This window comes from Solanum tuberosum, unplaced genomic scaffold (assembly GCF_000226075.1).
Source record: "Solanum tuberosum cultivar DM 1-3 516 R44 unplaced genomic scaffold, SolTub_3.0 scf00384, whole genome shotgun sequence".
NCBI lineage: Eukaryota > Viridiplantae > Streptophyta > Magnoliopsida > Solanales > Solanaceae > Solanum > Solanum tuberosum.
Window position 1 is genome coordinate 325,839 of NW_006239308.1, and position 21,401 is coordinate 347,239.

At 36.4% G+C, this 21,401-nt stretch overlaps 3 protein-coding genes across 9 annotated transcripts in view; all 3 read right to left on the reverse strand.

Annotated features, from left to right (window-relative positions):
• The window catches only part of LOC102586352 (acylamino-acid-releasing enzyme-like), a 7,540-nt gene extending 1,500 nt beyond the window's left edge, over positions 1-6,040 (reverse strand). Inside the window, exons 1-16 of one of the 4 annotated variants that reach the window (XM_006362110.1) lie at positions 5,300-6,040; positions 4,539-4,700; positions 4,093-4,399; positions 3,716-3,937; positions 3,409-3,621; positions 3,188-3,256; positions 2,848-2,986; positions 2,453-2,604; positions 2,283-2,365; positions 1,927-2,048; positions 1,753-1,831; positions 1,427-1,604; positions 1,185-1,245; positions 959-1,081; positions 608-805; positions 46-114 (exon numbers count right to left, since the gene is read on the reverse strand). In XM_006362110.1, coding sequence (XP_006362172.1) covers positions 46-114; positions 608-805; positions 959-1,081; positions 1,185-1,245; positions 1,427-1,604; positions 1,753-1,831; positions 1,927-2,048; positions 2,283-2,365; positions 2,453-2,604; positions 2,848-2,986; positions 3,188-3,256; positions 3,409-3,621; positions 3,716-3,937; positions 4,093-4,399; positions 4,539-4,689 — 2,166 coding nt within the window. In that variant the 5' untranslated portion in view covers positions 4,690-4,700; positions 5,300-6,040. Of the gene's footprint in view, positions 1-45; positions 115-607; positions 806-958; positions 1,082-1,184; positions 1,246-1,426; positions 1,605-1,752; positions 1,832-1,926; positions 2,049-2,282; positions 2,366-2,452; positions 2,605-2,847; positions 2,987-3,187; positions 3,257-3,408; positions 3,622-3,715; positions 3,938-4,092; positions 4,400-4,538; positions 4,701-5,276 lie in introns of all 4 variants that reach the window. The other 3 variants (XM_006362111.2, XM_006362109.2, XM_015302873.1) reach the window with 3 other exon arrangements.
• Positions 6,041-6,150: 110 nt separating this feature from the next.
• Positions 6,151-13,246, reverse strand: LOC102587454 (acylamino-acid-releasing enzyme-like). 4 transcript variants are annotated; one of them, XM_015302863.1, is made up of 19 exons: positions 12,969-13,246; positions 12,731-12,794; positions 12,049-12,210; positions 11,549-11,861; positions 11,049-11,270; positions 10,775-10,984; positions 10,537-10,611; positions 10,202-10,340; positions 9,926-10,077; positions 9,653-9,735; positions 9,405-9,526; positions 9,228-9,306; positions 8,825-9,002; positions 8,036-8,096; positions 7,801-7,923; positions 7,490-7,687; positions 7,233-7,301; positions 6,676-6,752; positions 6,151-6,600 (listed from the first exon to the last, which is right to left on the reverse strand). In XM_015302863.1, exons 1-19 carry the CDS (start codon positions 12,969-12,971, stop codon positions 6,537-6,539), a joined length of 2,394 nt encoding a protein of 797 aa, XP_015158349.1. In that variant the 5' UTR covers positions 12,972-13,246; the 3' UTR covers positions 6,151-6,536. The 4 variants fall into 4 exon arrangements, with proteins under 4 accessions (XP_015158349.1, XP_015158348.1, XP_006362175.1 ...); XM_015302862.1 differs by having other exon boundaries at positions 12,934-13,246; XM_006362113.2 differs by having other exon boundaries at positions 11,549-11,855; positions 12,934-13,241.
• A 2,522-nt stretch (positions 13,247-15,768) lies between these two features.
• LOC102587989 (F-box/kelch-repeat protein At3g23880-like) lies at positions 15,769-18,073 on the reverse strand. Its single transcript, XM_015302857.1, has one exon. The coding sequence runs from the start codon at positions 17,245-17,247 to the stop codon at positions 15,769-15,771; it is 1,479 nt and encodes a 492-aa protein (XP_015158343.1). The 5' UTR covers positions 17,248-18,073.
• Between the last annotated feature and the right edge of the window lie 3,328 nt (positions 18,074-21,401).

Genomic DNA, 21,401 nt, shown 5'->3' on the forward strand with positions numbered 1-21,401 from the left:
CGCCCCCCCCCAAAAAAAAAGGAAAAGGAAAAGGAAAATACGTACCTGTAATCCATCAGTAATGGGCACGCGAAGGTCCTTAACACCTAAAAGCATGAGTGTGGGAGTTTTGACCTGCAGGATTACCTCCAAGTGAGTATAGGAGCATCAATAAAACAATGCAGATTCATCTAAATTCCAATAGGCACCAGCCAGTGAAGGAGCCAGGAATTTTACTAAGGGGTATCACAATATAAAAAAAGTAGACACACATAGAAAATAAGGGGAGTCAACATATAGTATATATACATTAAACTAAAATTCTGACCTAACTAAAATGTGTAATTTTCCGAGGAGACACCCCTTAACTAACATAAGGTGTCTCCGCAACTGGTACCAGAAAATCTCATGTCTAAAAGGAATTAACTGTAATTTCTTTTTTGCTCCCATTTCCAGTTTGATTTTGTTTGAATGTCAATGAGAAGTAGAAGTAACCAGATGAAAATTGATTACTATAATCTTCGCATTTTTAAGTTGCCTAGTTCTACGCTCCTGAGTCCTGACTCTTGTGCAATAAAACCTAGTAGACCTATTCAACAATAACACCAACACAGCTGATGAAGCTAACCTTGGATACATGTGAAATTGGGGACTTGTCGTAGAATAGAGCAAGGTGTTCAGCTGAAGGTGCTGCTGTGAAGCTTGATTTCGCTTCACTTCCAAATGCCTCAAAATAACACCAATCAGGAATATCAGTTGTACCAACCATTATAGCAAAGTTGCAGACTGGGTTCCTAGCAGCTGCAGCAGCAAACTTGTCTGGTGCCTGCACGGGTGCATTTGTAAGAACAGAATAATTTTAACTTTTCCAATCACCTTATAGACGAAGTATCAGAACGGATGGTCTAATGGCCATGCACAAATATCTACTAGATATGGATTTAGGTGTAGGAAACAGGTTGTTTGTGAACTACCCAACCTGGCCTATCAAGTGTGTTGTCAAAAATCCACCATGAGAAATGCCAACAGCAGCAATTTTGGACTGATCTGCTAGTCCCATACCAATGACATGGTCTATGGCAGCAAGTACATCGTTAACGTCCTGTGGATGTGAAACAATGGAAAGGAATTTAAAGAAATGTCCTCATTTCGGATATATATGAATCGAAATCAATTGTCATAAAGAAGGTTGGACAAAGAAGCACCTGTGAACCCACCCTCCCTGGAAGAGATTGCACTGCTTCCTCATCAAATCCCAAGGAACCTCTGGAAGGACATCAATAAGATATTCGTGTTGTAATACAATCAAGACAAGGATTTATTTATGAGTTTATCTTAATCAGAAATTCAGACTGGTTGATTATAAGCAACACCATCAGCTAGTTCAGCACAAGTTGTAGTACAGATAAACGGATGCCAAAAGGTGCTTATGGTACTCTTAACTTACCTATAACTTACAATAAGCAAGCTAAATCCAAGTGAGCAAAGAAAAGCTGAAGACTTTGAGAAGCTTGACAATGACACACAGTGAGGACCCCCATGAAGGACTACAATCATTGGGTCACATGCATCGTGCTTCTTAGATTTGGAGGATGCAAAAATAGCTTCATAAGGTTTGCTTGCACCTACCATGAATCAGATTTATGCACTAAAGTAGGAGCAGAGAAAAAAAAAAAGGTGAGCTGAAAATAAATATTACATCTGTTGATTCATCTTTAGTTTCTCGGAGACCAGGATACAATGTTTATTCTGATAAATATTATGCAAGTGTACCTTTTGTGATATTCTCAGAGGCGTCTCTAACAGGAATCGACATTATAGAAAACTCCTTGGATGACAGCAAAGACCTCACCTTTGAAGAATCACATAAAAATGTTGGGACTGGCTAGTCTTTATTCGTTATAGCCCAGGCCAAAAGGATTTAAACAATATGGACATTATATTCACCTTTTCAGAGCATTTGGTTATGGGGCTTGAGATATCTAGCCAATTCCATTTGGTGTTATCGGAGGCATTTTCGACAAGATAACCATACTTGATTTCAGGAACATCAACTGGACTGCTACATACTACAAAGTAATAAACAGCACCATAAAACTCTTATCGATTTTTCATTCCGCAATACATTTTCACGATATCAGACAGAAGATTTCAGGTGTTAACCTTGAATCTCTTTTTTTGACAAGTTAAAAAGTTGGCTTAAATGGAGCAACATGGTCAGTAACGATACATATAGCTGACCTGAACTTGCTTGGGATTGAGGCATAGTTGTTGTAAGTTAAAAAGACAGCATTGACTCTTACCTGCAATTATATTGTCACCATCCAGAGTAAGGACATCCCATGAAAACTCTGATGTGCATGGGCTGATTCGCGATACATCTCCACTGAAAGTAAATGAGCATGTGATTGAACACAGACGAAGATACATAACGTTTGAGTTCAACGGAGATAGAATGGCTTCCTTGCTTTACCTCAAGATATTCACGGTAAGTACAACTAGGGTGCTGCCCCAGGCAGCTGATAAAATCATAGTGTGCCCATCAGAAAGCCACGGGTTACTAAGAATATTTGAACAGTATAACCCAGGGAAGCTTCCATCTTCAGCACACATCACAACAGGAACCTACAGTGGTCATTGAACCTACTAATATAATCAGCAGGATCAAGTGAAACAACAAATCTAAGGATAATTCGAAAAAAGGAAAAACAACAAACAACAAATTCATAGTCCATCTTTGAGAAACTTCATTACTTAACTCAAAAGTACTGATATGACAAAAATAAGAGTTGTAACTTGTAAGTGACTAAGTATTTAACAAGGTTCAACTACTCATATAAGTTTGTGAGCAAAGTAGGAAAATAATACCACATCAACAATTTTGTTACGCGGATGTTGCTCTGCATCAATGGACCAATCAATTCTATGAAGTGAATCTGTTGCATTATGTGCTCCAGAATCTACAGCACTTTTTGAAGATAAGAACACCAGGAATTTTCCATCTGGGCTGAGAATTGAGAAAATTAAGAATGGGTTAATAGATTTTCTGTTATAGTCTGAAAAAAGTTGTTTACACTTTACACCACCGAGTGTTGAAGTGTGAGAGAAATCTAATCAGACTTTACAAGATATTTTCCACTAAATTGATAGAACAATGTAAACGTTAAAACAGTTGTTGAGAGCCAATAATTATAACAAGCAGACGTACCTAAAACGAGGGAAGAATGCACTACTTATGCTTTCTGTCAGCACAACTGCTGATAGTTTTGTATCCGTTCTGATAAGAAAAGTATCAAATAACAAGACTATCAAAGAAACATATAAATGAATACTTAGTCGGTTCAGCGGAAATAGAAAAGAATGGTATAATGTAAGCATGCTGTCAAAGTCTTTGAAAAAAGAAAGGCTTCTTCAGAGCAAGCAACCTACCCATATTGACATGGTTCATATCTGAAATAAGGAGCTCTAACAACATACAAAGAACAAGGCCTATTAGTGCAGTATTTGATACCAAACTTCCTCGTCCCCGATGGCCATCCAACAAAAACTAGATATTGTAATGAGTCTTTTGCTGATGGAGCCCAAATAACTTGCCCAACACTTAGTGATTTTTCTATGCCATCTACAGCACGTACCTCTCCACTGCACAATGTCGCATTTAACAGTTACCACGTCAAATTTACATGATAATGTTTTTTCAGAACTACTTCAGCAAGACATCAGTGACTTTATTAACCTGTTAATGCTGATGACAAAAAGCTTTGGTAGCCTTTTCCCATCATATGCTTCGCCCCAACCCTCTTCCCAATCTCCTTGTCCTTTCCAGCTATTACAGTCTTTATCTGGACAATTCCCTTTCTCGTAGCCAAAATGTGTAAATGTTGGTTTTGCAGAAACAGGCTCTTCAGCAATATAAGCAATCAAAGTTTCATCGGAATTCCAGGAAATCCCCTCGAACCTGAGACCAGGCAACCAGTAGAAATAACTACTAACAACTCCTAATAATGTTACTAAATTGTAGCATTAAAATAGCAGGAAGTAACAAGTATCCACAATGAAAAGAGAACATGATAAGAAAATGCAAGTAGTGTTTTTGGTAGTAAATTAAGTTACCATCCATCAGAATATACAGATCTGTGGATAGATGAAGGAACATGAAACTCCCTTTCCACCTGAGATGAACTCCAAATCTCGAAGCTAGTAGGAGAGTCATTTTCAGCATTTCGAACAACAAGAAGCTTTGAACCTGATGGAGAGGGAACCATCAAAGATGTTGATCCCATCTCAATAGGGAAAGCATCCCAATGAAACTGTACAGAATCATCCCTTTCTTTGGAAATGTGACTAAATGATGCATATCTCCTCTTCTTGTTCTCCAGGAGATTAGGTTGACTAATTGAGAACATAACCTGTGAGGCTCCTGGACACCGCAAAACAACCAAAAGAACACCACAAGTCATCTTTTGTCTCTCACAGATCATGATATACATAAGAAATAAAAGCTTGACAGAAATGAACCGGTACGACAAAATATCTAGACAGAGTTGAAGTAGCAATACCACTGTTAGATTTCAAAGTCCATGCCTTCTCAATTGTGGGGATTTCAGTAAACTCTTTGAGTAATGTACACTGAGAAAAGTACTCTTCCTCTGAATTTGCATCTAAACCAACAGGAGTATCTTTGAAAGGGCTTGCTCCAGGATTTTCCATTCGCAAACAAACTGAAAAGGTTTTCAGTTTCAATTAGGCAGAATTAAATTAACAAGAACTGTTAGTTTCCATTTCACTTCGTTTCAATTTGTTTCCCTTACTTTCCTTTTTATCCCGTTTAAAACAGAAAATCTCTTCCCTTCTTTGACAACTCTTCAATTTCTAACTTTCCACATGACATGTTTAAGATCACAAGATTACATGACATTTAGGTGCATCTTTAGTTTAAAACCACAAGATTCAATGGTCTTCTTTACTTTCTTAAATTCCGTACCAAGTCAAAACCAGACAAACAAATTGAAACAGAGGGAGTAACAACTGAACAGAAAAAAACAAAAACACAATCTGAGCACTTCTCTTCAATCTTGATTCCCACTGTAATTAAACAAAGTAAAGGAATCAAGTTCCTTCAACCTTCCTTCTTTAATACATTCTAATTGTAAATTGTCCTATATTTTAGAATTACTCAGTTCATTATGAACATAAAAATCAAATCTTGGCTAACAGAAACTATAGAAACATGGTGTAGAAAAAACTCAATGATAATTACATACAGTACAATTCAGTATATTTGATATCACACTTGCACATTCAGATCAAGAAAGCTTACATAGAGAGAGGGAAATGGAGAATTGTAATGAAAATGGATGAAAGAAAAAGAAGAAGAAGCAGAAGTGATCACTTTTGTCAGTTTATGTCCCACTTGCCAAGAGCATCTATAACTAAATTTTCTTTATTCATTCCACCCAATGTTTAGTTGGTTTTGTTTGGGGGGAGGGACATCATCGTATAAGTTTATATTTTCTTATCATAATATAACGCCAGTTATGTTGTTTTTACATAACTTATGTAGATAGATGCATAAGTTTAGTTCAGAACCCACAAGTTATGTCGTAAAAGATATAACTTAGCTCCTAAAAAACTAATGCCAATAGAGGCATAAGTTCAATTTCAGAACTCACAAGTTAGTCATGAGAGACACAATTTAATTCCTATATAAAATTTCTCTTTAACTTATTCCAAGTGAAATTTGGTTATCCATAAAGATACTTTGACCCACAAATTTTCATTGAACGAGCATCAAGAACAAATATTAAGGATCATAAATTTGAACGACAAAAATTAAGAATCATTACAAATAAGGGATAATCCTTGCAAGAACTTGATGTTTCGTAGCCGCATGAAATTTTCCTAACAAAATTAATTTCATATCGGGGCTCAAATTCAAGACCTCTTATTAAGGATGAATAAGTACTAACCACAAATTAGGGTTACTTTTTAGCTAAATTTTGGAAATATTCTTTACATCTCGATAAGTTCTTTGTAATCTAAGCTGTATTTGATGTTTTAAGAAGAAAAAAAAGAAGAAGAGTACATCTCAATTCAATGAAATTAATAAAAATATTATCTTGACAGACATTATTAGCATAAAGTATGACTTCACTCATTTGCATCATAATATGCTTTCAATTAAACTACTATTTATTGAAAAATAAATATTCACATGGAGGAGTATCTGTCAAATCTTAAAATTAAGTCAAAACCAGACAACCAAATTGATACAGAGAGAGTAGTATTCTGCAGTTGATTACACAGTTGGGAATTTATGCAATTCGTTCTTGCATATGACCAATACTTTTGAAACAAGCTGCTACACAAAAATTCAAAGATAAACTCCTTTAGATGATTTATTGAACTGTACAATATAGGAACTGTTTATTGGCAATTCCTTAGGTGACATATTTAGAATGTTCTTATCTTCAATTCAGATGAGAGCTTGAACATGAACACAGAAGGAGGATAATCGTCGTTCTTCTTGAGGAGAACAAGAAATGAATCATAGATGTCTATTTGCAGTGCTTCTTGAACCACATTCCAATATTAAGAAAGCTTTCGAAATCAGACTGTGGCCTGCAAAGATGAAAAAGGTTACAAACATGAAACTCAAGCACTACCAAGATGCACATAAATTGGTTCAGGACCAACCTATCAATTGCGTGATTGTCCTCTGGAAACACCAGCACCTTGACCTCAGTTCCTTTCTCCTTCAATGCACGTGCATACTTCGTGCAACAAAAAGGAAAATCATTTACTCACTGAAATCTTACGTCTTATGAAAACCGAGTAACCATAATTTGGGAAGTAGTCAGTCATGTTCAGAGCTAATGGTACTGTTAATGTTTTAGATAGAATGAATTGGTCTTGTTTTACTTTACAAAACAACTTAAATGGCCAGCTTCTAACTCATATATTTTACACAATTCAGCTATTCATGTTTCTGAAATGTTATTCGGTACCAAAGTTGTTGTGTAGTTGATCGAGATTGACTCATTCAAGAAAGGTCCTTTTACAAAGAATTATTGATAAATACAAAAAGAATACAAATCTTCCCATTCAACGCGAATATGTCAAGGCAAATGAATGATCCATTTAACGTATACGCTTAAGTCTTAAGAATATAAACCTGCCAATATCATGTTGATAATGAAACATAAACAGGTGATTGATAAAAGAAACAAGAAGAGGATTATATTAAATCTTACTTGCAAGCCGGTACATATTGGTACACGGAGGTCCTTGGCACCTAGCAAGAAGAGTATAGGAGTTTTGACCTGCAATATTAGATAACACAGAGTATCAAATGTATTCAGAAATATAGGATCCAGAAAATACATACATAGGGACATGATCCTTCAAATCTAGAAAAACTTAATACTTCGACTTTTTCACTATGATTGGGAACACAGTTGCGTAAAATGGAAAGCTTTTTCAAATCCAGAGTTTGTTGATTAGAGCAGACCTTGGAGATGTGTGCTATTGGTGATTTGCTGTGAAAGACAGCAAGGTGTTCAGACGATGGGGCTTCAGTATACATTGATTTTCCGAGATGTCCAAACGTCTCTGCATAGCACCAATCAGGGATATCAGCTGTTCCAACCATCAAAGGAAGGCTGCAGACAGGGTTCCTAGTAGCTGCAGCAGCAAACTTATCGGGTGCCTGCAGTAATAGTAGCAGAACTGTCAAATCTATAGTCTTTCAGATACGCAGGCTTGTCGAGCTTCCCTATACGTGCGTTGTAGAAACCATAAATATTCGTATAACTAGAAGACCTGGCCAATCAAGTGTGTTGTCAGGAATCCACCATGGGAACCACCGAGGACAGTTATTTTAGATGGATCTGCAAGTCCCATATCTATGACATGATCTATAGCAGCTAGTACATCATTAACATCCTACACATACAGACATATCATAAAGGTTCAACCAAGCAAGAACATTTTAGGTTTCAAATCCTTGATAAGCAATCTTTTAAGTGAACAAAAGAGGAGGACTACAGATGAGTACCTGCGATCCAATTTTGCCAGGAAGAGATTGCAGTGCTTCCTCACCAAAACCCAAGGAGCCTCTAAGATAAGGTAAGAAAAAGAATGTACTTAATCAAGTCATTAACTGCTGCTTAGCCAAAACAAAAGATAGCAAATGAAATATCTCAAGAACAGTAGCAAATCCATATATGCAATTGCCTGACTTGGCTTGCCAACGATGAAGAAGTCTCATTCTTGCAGGTCGAGGCAAATAAGAAGACATGTTTTAAACAGTTCTTAAGTTTTAGCCTGTGTCTGCTCTTAATTTCAGAGAATTTACAGTTCACAGAAGGTCAATGTAGGTTTACAAGTTTCTAGTTATCCAAGAGCTTCTGAAATAATATGCATCTTATTGTTTGGTAAAATTTTTTGAGGGCTGTTCCTAAGCATTTGATTTTTAATTAGTATAACATGTTTCCTTTTACTTCTTTTCAGATGTGTAACTGAAATAAGATTTTGCTAACTTCAAAGTTTGCTTAACATCAACAACTTTATAACATCTAAAATTCGATTCCTTAGCTATAGTTTTCTACTGAAACAATCGCAGAAATTGTGCAGACAAACTTTGACATTGGATTGAACATGTAAATTATGATATTACTGACCATCACTTGTAAATTTCCTTGGTACTAAAACCAAGAAAGACAGTTGAGTGTAACATCTTAAGCTAAAGACAAATTTGCAGGGGGTGTTGTTGATGAGCTTTGCTTTTATCAGTATATAAATTTGAACATGCTTTACAAGTGTAGAGGCATGGAAAGTATCTCACCTGTAATTAACAATCAACAAGCTATAACCAATTGAGGAAAGGAAAGCTAAGGATTTCGAGAAGCTTGACAATGAAATGAAGTGAGGACCCCCATGAAGGACTACAATTAGCGGATCACACAGATCATGGCTCTTACACTTGGAGGATACAAAGATAGACTCATATGGCTTGTTGGCACCTGAAAAAGTTAAACGGAGGGAGTAGAGGCTTAGAATTTACATATGGTGCTTCTTGAAGAATCTAAAATTTCAATAGAACGAATAAGTTGGTCGCATGAGCAAGTATCCAATTACCATTACTCAATATTTTTTTCGTTTCCTTTCCTTTCCTACCTTCTCAACAGTTAAAACACCACTGTTCACAGATTAAAACAAGTATTTTAGTCAGACTGATGAATTAATACCTGCAGTAAGGTTCTCAGAGATATCCCTGACTGGAATTTTGATAATACTAGATTGGCGGGATGACAGTAGAGAAGTGACCTGTGAGCATCACATGTATATGAATAATAGAAATGTCATACTTGCAAGTAAACATTCTGGATGAAACATTTTGTAAATGATCGAACAACCAGATGAACCTTTTCAGAGCATCTATATATGGGGCTTGAAATATCTTGCCAACTTGCTAAGGCCTCTGCAGATGAATTTCCAACAATGCTACCGTACTTGATTTCAGGAACATCGGAGGGACTGCTACTGACTTTACAAGAGATAAGTACCAGATTTATTCAGCTTGGATTGATCAGAATAAACAAGTAAATGAAGAACACAAATAGAGACACTTTGTGCAACATAGGCACCTGTCTACAGAAAAATTAAGTCTTACCAGCTATTATGTTATCACCATCTAGTGCAAGCAAGCTCCAAGAGAAGCTACAATTTCCAGGGCTAATGCGTGACACCTTTCCACTATTAATTAACAAGCAATCATTAGTCCAGAGGAAATTTAAAGAATCCCATGACCCCATAATAAAAGGGCAGCCCGGTGCATTAAGCTCCTGCTATGCACGGGTCCGGGGAAGGACTGGACTATAAGGGGCTATTGCATGCCATGACACCATAATGTCAGTCAAAATTGAGTCACCTTATACAAAGTTACCTCAACATGTTCACTGAAAGTATGACTTCAGTGCTGCCCCATACAGAAGATAAAATCATGGTATATCCATCAGACAGCCAAGGTTTACTTAGAAGCCTAACACTATAGAGGCCAGGGAAGCATCCATCATCAGGACACATCACAATGGGAACCTGTCACATAAGTGTTGCACCAGCAATTAGTTAGTATACAAATGAAAAGTAGTAGCAACGAATGATTATTCACTAGCCTCAGAAGTGCTGATAAAAGTTTGAAGAACATAGAAATAGAGCGAACCACGTCAACAATGTCAGCATCTGCGGTGGGCTTTCCATCTATGGACCAATCAATTCTATGAAGTGATTGAGTTGCAGAATGTACCCAAGTGTCTACAGAACTTTTTGCAGACAGAAACATAAGGGCCTTTCCATCTGGGCTGGAAATTCAGTAAAAGTAACAATTAGTTTCAACTTTTCCCAACAAACTAACTTTAGAAATGATGCTATTGTTGCTTCTCAATAATTGTCAACTAAGAACAATATGAAAATATGTAGAACATGCTTCCGCAAACTTATGAATTTCTTATTCATATACATATATCATCTTTCTAGCATCAACATAAGCAGATATACCTGAAACGAGGAAAGAGCGCGCTACTTATTCTTTGTGTCAGCTTAACTGGAGATGCTTCTTCGATTGCATGTGTTCTGAAATTGAAAAAACTCCATCAAAACAATGAAGATGAATACAAATAAAAAAAATAACGAAATTCTCCCCTAGCTCAGTCCCCTCTGCACTATATTCACACAGATCATACCGTTACTGCCAATCCACAACATTTTCATCTCGAGAAGCTATCAAATTACATACCTGGGTTCACGATCTTCTGATTTTGAAAATGGAGCTCTAACAGCATACAAGGCACACGGCCTGTTATAGCAATACTTAATGCCCAACTTTCTAGTATCCGATGGCCACCCAACGAAAACCAGATATTGCTGCAAGCCTCTAGAAGCTGGAGCCCATACAACTTGTCCAACACTAAGCTTATTTGTTCCTTCAACAGAATGTACTTCTCCACTGCACAAGTAGTCAAATATTTACCCTTGAGACTGATATAAGCAAACAGTATAAGTTACCATACCTGTTAATATTGATAACGAAAATCGCAGGTTCTCTTTTTCTAGGGTAGGTTTCACCCCAGTCCTCTTCCCAATCCCCTTGACCTTCCCAGCTACCACATTCCATATCTGAAGAACTCCCTTTCTTGTAGCCTGAATTCGTGAATACGGGTTTAGAGGGAGAGGGCTCCTCAGCTACGTATGCAATAAAGGTTTCATCATCATTCCATGAAATTCCCTCAAACCTGCATTGTCAAATGCTAACGAACACCATATGATGGTGAAGTGAAAAATCAGATACTTAAAAAGTAGGTTCCCCTCCATTCCAATTTATGTGACACATATTTATATCTAGCAATGATTTGATAAACTTCAGATTTATTAATGAGATGATTTACGGCCATACACATACTTGTGACTTATTTTAGACCATATATTTCAAAAGTATTTCTTTCTTTCTTAAACTTCATGCTCTTTCAAACAACATCACATAAATTGGAAAAAAAGGATTAAGATATTTTACCATCCATCTGAATACACAGAGCCATGGACAGAGGACGAGACATGGAACTCCTTTTCAACTCGAGATGGACCCCAAATCTCGAATGTGGTCGGAGAATTTGTTTCAAGATTTCTAACAACAAGAAGCTTTGAACCTGAAGGTGATGGAACCATTATAGACCCACTAGGCATCTCAATAGGGAAGGCAGCCCACTCAAAGATTACACCATCATTTGCACTTTCCTTCGAAATATGACTAGATAATATGTATCTCCTGTTTTGGTTGGCCAGTAGATTCGGCTGGCTGATTGAGAACATACACTGGGAACCTTTTTGTGCAGCAAAAGTAAAAGAGGGACATTTAGCTGCTTTTAAAGAACCAAGATTCTTATTAATTGAAAGTGGAAAAACAATACTTCACTATAATCAAACATTAAACTTTTCCTCGTGCGAGTCATTTTTCATCCTCAAAGTGAAATGTTTTGAATATACAAAAGGGAAATTGGATAATAGCAATCATACCACTGGTAGATTTGAAAGTCCATGCCTTGTCAACGGTAGGGATGCTAGCAAAATGTTGGAGTAGAGTAGACAGAGTAGAGTATTCTTCCTCCGAGTTTTCATCCAAACCCCGAGGGGATTTTTTGAGAGGGCTGGCTTCAACATTTTCCATTTCTGAGCAAACTGACAAATTTTGTCTAGAATTTGGAACACAACAAAGGACCAATTAATATAGAAATATTGATAGTTGCCAAGACATTACTTAGCTTACAATCATGAAAAACAACTTAGGATACATTGGGGCACCCTAAAACAACAACAACAATCCATTGTGATCCACAAGTGAGGTCTGAGGAGGGTAGAGTGTACACAAATCTTACCTCTATCTCAACTTAAATGAAACCAGCCAAACAGTTTGGGACATATATAGATATGGGAGCAGTCACAACAACTAATTAATCGAAATGAAGAACGTTACACAACAAACACTAGAAAGAACAATAACAAAAATGAAACAAATGAAAATTGTCTCTTCTTGATTAATCCACAATACTAGCAAATAAACATAATTTAATTTGTCAATGTACACAGTAGAATTGACCATAAAACATGTAATAAATCCCAGTGTGCATCAAATACAAGTATATATGCTTAGCATAAGGTAACATATTTGAATCACAGAGAGTAAAAGAGAGGATTTTACAAGAGAGGAGAGAAGTTTGAGCTGCTTGAGAAGGCCAACAGAGCAACAGTATTACAACTTGGATCTGTAAAGCAAACGCGTATTTAGAATTTTTAGAACATGCTGCTCCACCACAAAGGGGAAGTAGTGAGTAAGAATTGATACCAAATGCATGAATATCAACAAATAATACAAATTAATTCTAGAAAATATATGAAAAATACCGAGTTTTGCCGAAAGATCATGAATTCATGCGCACCATAATTTAAGTTTAAAATCTTCCCCTGCTATAAAGTGGTGTAATATAATCCTGATGGCCCAAAGATTCCTCCTATTTCAATCTGAATAAGACGTTTATCAAATAATTTGTTTTGTTTGTTAAAGATAAAGAAGAAGATAAGATAATATTCCTCATGCCCTTTTGTAAGTGATGAAGACAAGCCCAATTCCAATCTCAGTATCATCTTTAAGTTTTGAATTAAGGGGAAAAAATATTTTATCATAAAGTTTAATGGATTCATCATGATTTTTACTTCGACTATAAATTTTGACGGGTTTTAAATTGAAATTTTTAAATATCAGCTGAAGCAAAGTTAGAAGACACATTTTTGTATCACGTCATAACAAAAATGGTACACAAAGTTCACTTTTTTTTGTCAGTGCTTAAAAGCTACGTCTTTGGGTTCCAATAATGGTCCTCTCCCATATTAAAAAAACACAATAAAAATTGAAACCCAACTGCTACCCTTTGGGTGCACATGGGGTAAAGCCCTGCCTCTATGCAATAGCTAGCAAACCACACATGAGAGATGTCCCACACTAGGCAAACCCGGTGCAACAAGCTCGACCTAAAAGGCAAACTCCTTGCTTTCACTGGCAAGGGTGAATTATATACCCTTCAATCAAACTTCACTTACTATTTTGAACATTCACTTCACGGAAAAAGAAAAACGAAGTACGCAATTTTATGAAAGCAAACAAGAAACAACCCAGTACTTAATAAATTTGAGACAATAAAACATAAAAGAAGAAATCCAAGTGTCTGTCTGCACGTAAAAACAGCAAAGTTTCATTGTTTTCTCTTTTCCTGCAGTCTATGCATATACCCAAATAATCTCTGTATTGTGCTCTGGAAAGAGATAAACACTTCATTAATCTGTAAATCATACTCGAACCGTCTTCTAAGTACTCTTTTCTGACTCTTTGTTGAATAACTTTGTAGTCATACTCATAGTGATAACGGCTGGAGTTGAACAAGCTGTTGAGCCTCTCCACAACGAGTAAGGTTCCTTCAGACGAACCAACTCAAGGATCCTGAGACTCAAAATACAAATTATAGACACAATTTTAGGGTTGTTCAGAACATAAAAGAATAAACTATACTGGAAATGATTCTTGTTCAAAATAACAGAGACGACAACTTTATTCTACTTTAGAATAGACAAGGCCCTCTTAAACAAAGCTCATCCCCAAAGTCAGTTTCTCCTATATTCCGAAATTCTTCTGTACGTCCAACCTAACTCTCATGATCATAGCAGCAAAATTAGCACCCCGAACTGATTACACCTTGCAATGTATACTTCCTTTCATCAATATTACAGCTAAAGTGAAAGAATAAGATCATTTTGCAGTGAAAAACAAAGTTGCTCCCTATGTCTCAATTTATATGGTGGTGTTTAACTGGGCACGGAGTTTAAGAAAGAAAGACTTTTGAAACTTGTTGTGTAAAACAAGTCATAGCAATTTGTGCATCTATAAAACATCTCAATAAGTGTAAACTACAAAGTTTAAAGTTAAACTATTTCAAAATAAAGAAGTATTACATTCTTTTTGGGAAGGACAAAAGAAAAAGTATGTCACATAAATTGGAACAAAGGGAGTAGCTATTAGTAGCAAGAAAACACCGAACTCCCAGAACAAAAATTGTTGCCAGCTATTAGCAGCAAGGAGAAAACACCTAAACTAGATACTATCTCAGAACTTAACCTTTGATGAATGATTCCTTTGTTTCGTACTACTGTCACCTCAACTATTTCATTGGGTACATGCTTGATGCTACCTCTCACTAACACAACAGGTACCAGATGAGTCATCTTGCCAAACCTTTGCCCTATAAAGATTTTACGTAAAGAAGAAGAGTTAGAGAATGGATCCAAAAAACAAAACCTAGGACCAGGGATCATTGGTGCATTCGACTACCACAATTTCCTAATCACTGGTGCTCTATTCTTTTTTTTTTTTTTGGGATGAGGTAAGATGTTTCATTAAAAAGCATCAAGGAGATGCAAAAATACACGGAGCATACTTACAAGTAACAGAAGGACAAAAAGGAATATTTAGCTCAGTTCAGCTCCTATACAAAGTGTTAATCTAGAACTAGGGTGCAAACAAAGTCTAGAAAATGTCCAGAACAAAGTCTAGAAAATGGCATCAAAACATCTCTTGTTCCTTTCTGTCCACAAACATCAAAAGATAGTAGCAGGAATCATCAACCAGATTTTTTTTTTATGACAAGGGAAATCTGCAGCCGCTACCCTTTGGGTGTGCACAGGGTAAAATCCCCGCTCCTATGCAATAATTCGCAAACCACACATGAGAGGTAAAATCATCAACCAGATTTTCTTGATGGCCTTATCAGCTTTCCATAAACTCCAACTCAAATGTGCCTGTCTCATGTTCTTTGGCATAACCCAACTCAGGCCAAAGAGGATGCAAAACATGTTCCAAACACCAGTAGCTACTGGACAGTGCAAAAACAAGTGATCAACAGATTCCGTCACTGGTGCACTATTCTTACTCTTTCTATACGCACAGCATTCCTCTTAAAACACTGCTCAAGAAGAGAAACTATGTCCAGTACCATTGAGTTTGAAGTCATGAGACCAAGTAATACAACAAAAATAACTGCTCTAGCAAAATGACTCGCAAGATCCACAAGCAATACAGAAACAAAATTTAATAACGCTTAAGAAAATGCATAGAATGTAACTCTTACATGTTATTAGTCACACGGTTGTCTTCATCTGAGTTATTGGAACTTCCCGTTGTTTTTGCATGCATTATTCATTGTGTGAAAAGGGACAAACTAGACTCTTAACGTAGATTTCTGCCTCAACATATGGAGCAAAGTTAGTAACATCTAGATATCTGAATGAATTATCCTTTGGATTATATTTCGCCATACGTGATCCAATTTCAAACAAAATATCACCTTCATTTGTCACTAACAAGGGTGGTTCACGTATATGTAGCATACCGTCATTATCAGCACGGATAGTAAGCATCTTTGTCCAAGATGTTTTTGCTTCATACTCCTTCATAATCCAAACATCTGCATGACAATTCTTGTAATCACACAACACAGAAAGATCACTTCCAAGCACTCCTAGTACGAAATGACCATATTCCTTAAAACTGAAAGGCTTTTCTATCTCTGTCCATTTCTCATTACCCAAATCAATAGAACTGATATTCCAGCTGTTTTGAAGCCAATAAAGTTTTCTATTCACAAGCTTTCCCGGAACATGCAAAAAATCCCAAGCAGAGTCGTTAATACGTCTCCAAGAATTACTCCTTAGACTATATATATGGACCTCAACACGACACAACTGTATACTTTTGTAAACAGTGAAAATGCCCACTACCTTGTAATCATCTTGGAGCTCATTATATCCAAAACCAAAGTTGCACTTACCACGATGTTCCTGCAAACAGCAGTAACCACGGGGTCGATGAAGTCTATAATTAGGCAGTCTATTATACTTTCTAGTTGATGGATTCCATAGAACCAATTCTTGTACTCCGTTAAATAGACTAACGGCAAGGCAAATCAATCCATTGACAGAACCCACAATCCGAGGATAGCGATGGTCTTTGGGATATTTACCTGGATAATCCAAGTCAATTGCCTCCGTTACAGGATGGTGAAGTAAAGAGCTAAGAGAACAGTCTGTGACACCATGGCTAGCACTACTAGCAACCTTAAACATAACTCCATAGTGGGTGTAGTCCTTGTTACCAGCGGATAATAAGAGATGGTTCTTCACAAATTCAGGGCTAGAGATTAAGGAAAGCCAAGATTTTGACACAGACCTGAATTGTAAGAGGGATTTCACCGGAAGCCTAAACAAGATTTCAGTTACAAGCTCTACAGGAAGGTTAGGCATTGGCAAGACTGAATCTTTGCTTGAAATGGATAAAAATTGAGCAGGATTGCTCCGTTTTGGGTATCGAGAGACAGCTTCATCTCCTTGGGACAAGATTTCAGTCACAAACTCTACAGAAAGATTAGGCATTGGCAAGACTGAATCTTTGCTTGAAACGGATGGAAATTGAACAGGGTTTCCGAGATTGCTCCGTTTTGGGTGTCGAGAGACTGCTTCATCTCCTTGGGACAGGTTTTGAGTGACAGGCTCTACAGGAAGATTAGGCATTGGCAAGACTGGATCTTTGCTTGAAACGGATGGAAATTGAGCAGGGTTTCCGGGATTGCTCCGTTTTGGGTGTCGAGAGGCGGCTTCATCCCCTAGGGATTCCATTTGGGTTGCAGAAAGGGGAAATATTTGGGAGTTCTCAGTATAGAGATTACTATGTGAAGCCCTAAATTTTCTATCTATTTTTTTTTCTCTTACAACAACTTTTTGGGTCCTTTACACTTTTTGAGCTAGTTTTAATTTTTATCTTTCAATCTAAATCATATTTTTGCGGTGTATAATTTTATATTTTTGCATCATAATATCTTATTAGTTATGTACCGTGTTGTTTAATAACTTATGCCTTACTAGGTATAAATTTGATTTCAAAGCATGAAAAGTAAAAATCAATTCTTTTGAAGAACAAATCGTGCAATTAAATGCAGTGTTTTCTTTAAGGGGGAAGCATTCATTGTTTTAACTAGAGTAAATACATCAAATCCCCCTTGAACTTGGCAGCAAAACCTTACTTTAGCACATTAACTACACGGGCGTTTATTTAACCCTCCAATCTTGAAGGTGTGTAAACAACAATAACTATGATGAAGGTGGTTTAAATGTTATAGGGTGATATTAATTTCACTTCAAATAAGAATAGGCGGTATTTAAATGCCCGTATAGTTAAAGGGCTAAAGTAAGTTATACTATCAAGCCAAGGGGATTTGATGTATTTACCCTAGTAAAAACAATAAATGTTTCCCCTTTATAGAAAACACTACATTTAATTGCACGATTTGTTCTTCAAAAGAATTGATTTTTACTTTTCATACTTTGAAATCAAATTTATACCTAGTAAGACATAAGTTATTAAAAACACGGGACATAACTAATAAGATATTATAATGCAAAAATATAAAATTATACATCGCAAAAATAGATTAAAAGATAAAAATTAAAACCAGTTCAAAAAGTGTAAAGGGCCTAAAAAGTTGTTGTAAGAAAAAAAAAGATAGAAAATTTAGGCCTTCACATAGTAATTTCCATACTGAGAACTCCCAAAGATTTCCTCTTTCTACAACCTAAATGGAATCCCAAGAGGATAAAGCGGTCTCTCGACACCCAAAACGGAGCAATCACGGTAACCCTGCTCAATTTCGATGTGTTTCAAGCAAAGATCTAGTCTTGCCAATGCCTAATCTTCCTGTAGAGCTTGCCACTGAAATCTTGTCCCAAGGAGATGAAGCCGTCTATCGACACCCAAAATGGAGCAATCCCGAAAACCCTGCTCAATTTCCATCCGTTTCAAGCAAAGATTCATGGCACTCCCAAAGATTTCCCTTTATGCAACCCAAATGGAATCCTAAAGATTTCCCCTTTTGAAACTTGTGGTCTAAAGCAATCCATGGATATCTGTGTGGCTATAAATCATCTTATTAAGGTAAGAAGTCTAAAGTTAGATTATTTCAAAATAAATAAGTATTATATTCTTTTTGGGACACGATAAAAAAGAAAGCATGCCACATAAATTAGGATGGAGGGAGTAGCTATTAGCAGCAAGAGAACACCAAATAGTTTCGAAGAAAATAAGTTATCAGTTACACTGAGCAAGGAGAAAACACCAAAACTAGATACTATCTCAGAGCTTAAAATTTGTTAAATATTCCTTTGTTTCCTCCCATTGAAACCCTTTTTTGGGATAATGGCAGTGCCTTAGTCAGCTTTGCACCTCGGCTATTCCACTTGGTATTTGGTATCTCCCACTAATACAAGTACTAGCTAACTCATCCGGTCAAACCTTTGCCCTATTAAGCTTTTACCTAAAGAAGAATAGTGAGAGAATGGATCCAAAAAACAAAACCTAGAACCTCTGTTGTTCTATTCTTACTCTATCTATACGCACAACATCCCTCTTACAACACTACTCAAAATAAGTTCATGAGACCAAGTAATACAACAAAAATAACTGCTTTAGCAAAAGATTATCGTTTTCTGAAAATAGATCATAAAAGGAAAATGACTCACAAGATCACAAGTATTATGGAAACAAAATTTAACAGCACTTCAGAAAATACATAGAATGTAACTCTTACAGGTTATTTGTCACATGGATGTTTTCATCTGAGTTATTTGAACCTCCGTTGCTATTGCAGGCATTGTCCCTTCTAAAAAAAGGGATAAACTAGGCTCGTAACGTAGATTTCTGCCTCAACATTTGGAGCAAAGTTAGTAACATCTAGATATTTGATAGAGTCATCCTTTGGATTATATTTCCCCAAACGTGATCCAATTTCAAGCAAAATGTCACCATTTGACAAAAAAATGGGAAAACCATACAAACATGATATAAATTCATTATGAGACTTGATAGTAAACAGCTTTGTCCTAGATTCTTTAACTCCATACTCCGTCATAACACAGATATCTGCACCCCGCGTGTAATTACAGAACACAGAAAGATCACTTCCAAGCACTCCTAGTACGAAATGACCATAATCATTAAAATTAAAATTGCAGGGATTTTCTATCTCTGCCCATTTCTCATCTCACAAATCAATAGAACAAATGTTCATGCCCGTTTGAATCCAATGAAGTTTCCCTTACACAAGCTTACCCGGAAAATGGAAAAAAAATCTATCTTTAAAGTCGCTAATATGCCTCCAAGAAACTCCTTAGACTATATATCTGGACCTCAACACGACACAGACGCATATTTTTGTGAACAGGGAAAACTCCCACTACCTTGTAATCATCTTGAAGCTCATCAATGCAAAACCAAATCTGCCATGCCCAGGTTCCTCCGCTTGATATCCACCACATCGATTAAGTCTATAACTAGGCAACTTGCTATGCTTTCTAATTGACGGATTCCATATAAACAAGTCATGTAATTTGTTACAGACTAATAGTAACACAAATCAATCCTTAACCGAACCCACAAGCCAAGGATAGTCTTTGGGATTTTTACCTGGATGATCCAAGTCAATTACCTCCTTTACAGAATGGTGAAGTAAAGCACTAAGAGAACAGTCTGTAACACCTATGCCAGCATAACTAGCAACCTTAAACATAACTCCAAGATGGGTGTAGTCCTTGTTACTAGCACATAATAAGAGATGGGTCTTACAAATTTAGGGCTAGAGATAAAGGAAAGCCAAGATTTTGACACAGACCTGAATTGTTAGAGGGATTTCACTGGAAGCCTTAACAAGATTTCAGTGATGAGTTCTGCAGGAAGCTTAGGCATTGACAAGACTGAATCTTTGCTTGAAATGGACTGAATTTCCATGGGTTTGCTCCGTTTTGGGAGGGCTTCGTCTTCTTTGGATTCCATTTGGGTTTTGCAGAAATGGAAAATCTTTGAGGTTTTGATAGGGAGATTACTATATGAAAAGCCCTAAAGTTTGCCTATTTTTCCCCCCCTTACAACAGAGCTGGTTTTATTTTTTATATTTTAATACTATATAAATTTTTGTAAAACTTAAGAACAAAAGAATAATATAAAGATGAAGACAAGAAGAATATAAGACAAGAGGAATAATATAAGATAACTTTCTTTCTTTCAAGTGTTCACCAAATCTTCAAGTGTATACAATATGAACCCTTATGCCTCTATTTATAGTATAACATAGAGGCATACAAAAGGTTAGTCATAAACATGACATTAACATGAATATAATGGGGAGGTTATGGAAGTGAAAGGTTACAAGAATAATGGTTATAAAGGTGGAGGTTATGGAGGTTATGGTAATCTTCATAATGGAGGAAAATATGGAGTAACTTCTTGATGTAGTGGACATCCACAATATATTATTTTATAACACTCCCCCTTGGATGTCCATAAATAATATGCCTCGTAAAAAATCTTACTAGGAAAAAACCCCGTGGAAAAAAATCCTAGTGAAGGAAAAAGAGTACACATATCTTTTAATACGCTTTGAATGTTGCCTCGTTAAAAATCTTACCAGGAAAACCCAATTGGGATAAAACCATGGTCAAGGAAAAGAGTACAACGCGTATGTTCTCCCCCTGATAAAAACTTTACTTGATATCTCGGAGACGATGCATTCCAATCTTATATCACAACTTCTCAAATATTGATGTTGGCAATCCTTAGTCAATAAGTTTACAAGATTATCACTTGAATGGATCTTTGAACATCTATCTCACCATTTTGTTGAAGATCATGTGTGAAAAAGACTTTTGGTGAAATATGTTTTGTCCGATCTCCTTTGATTGTATCCTCCCTTCAATGAGCTATATATTATTTCCGTATATGGTGG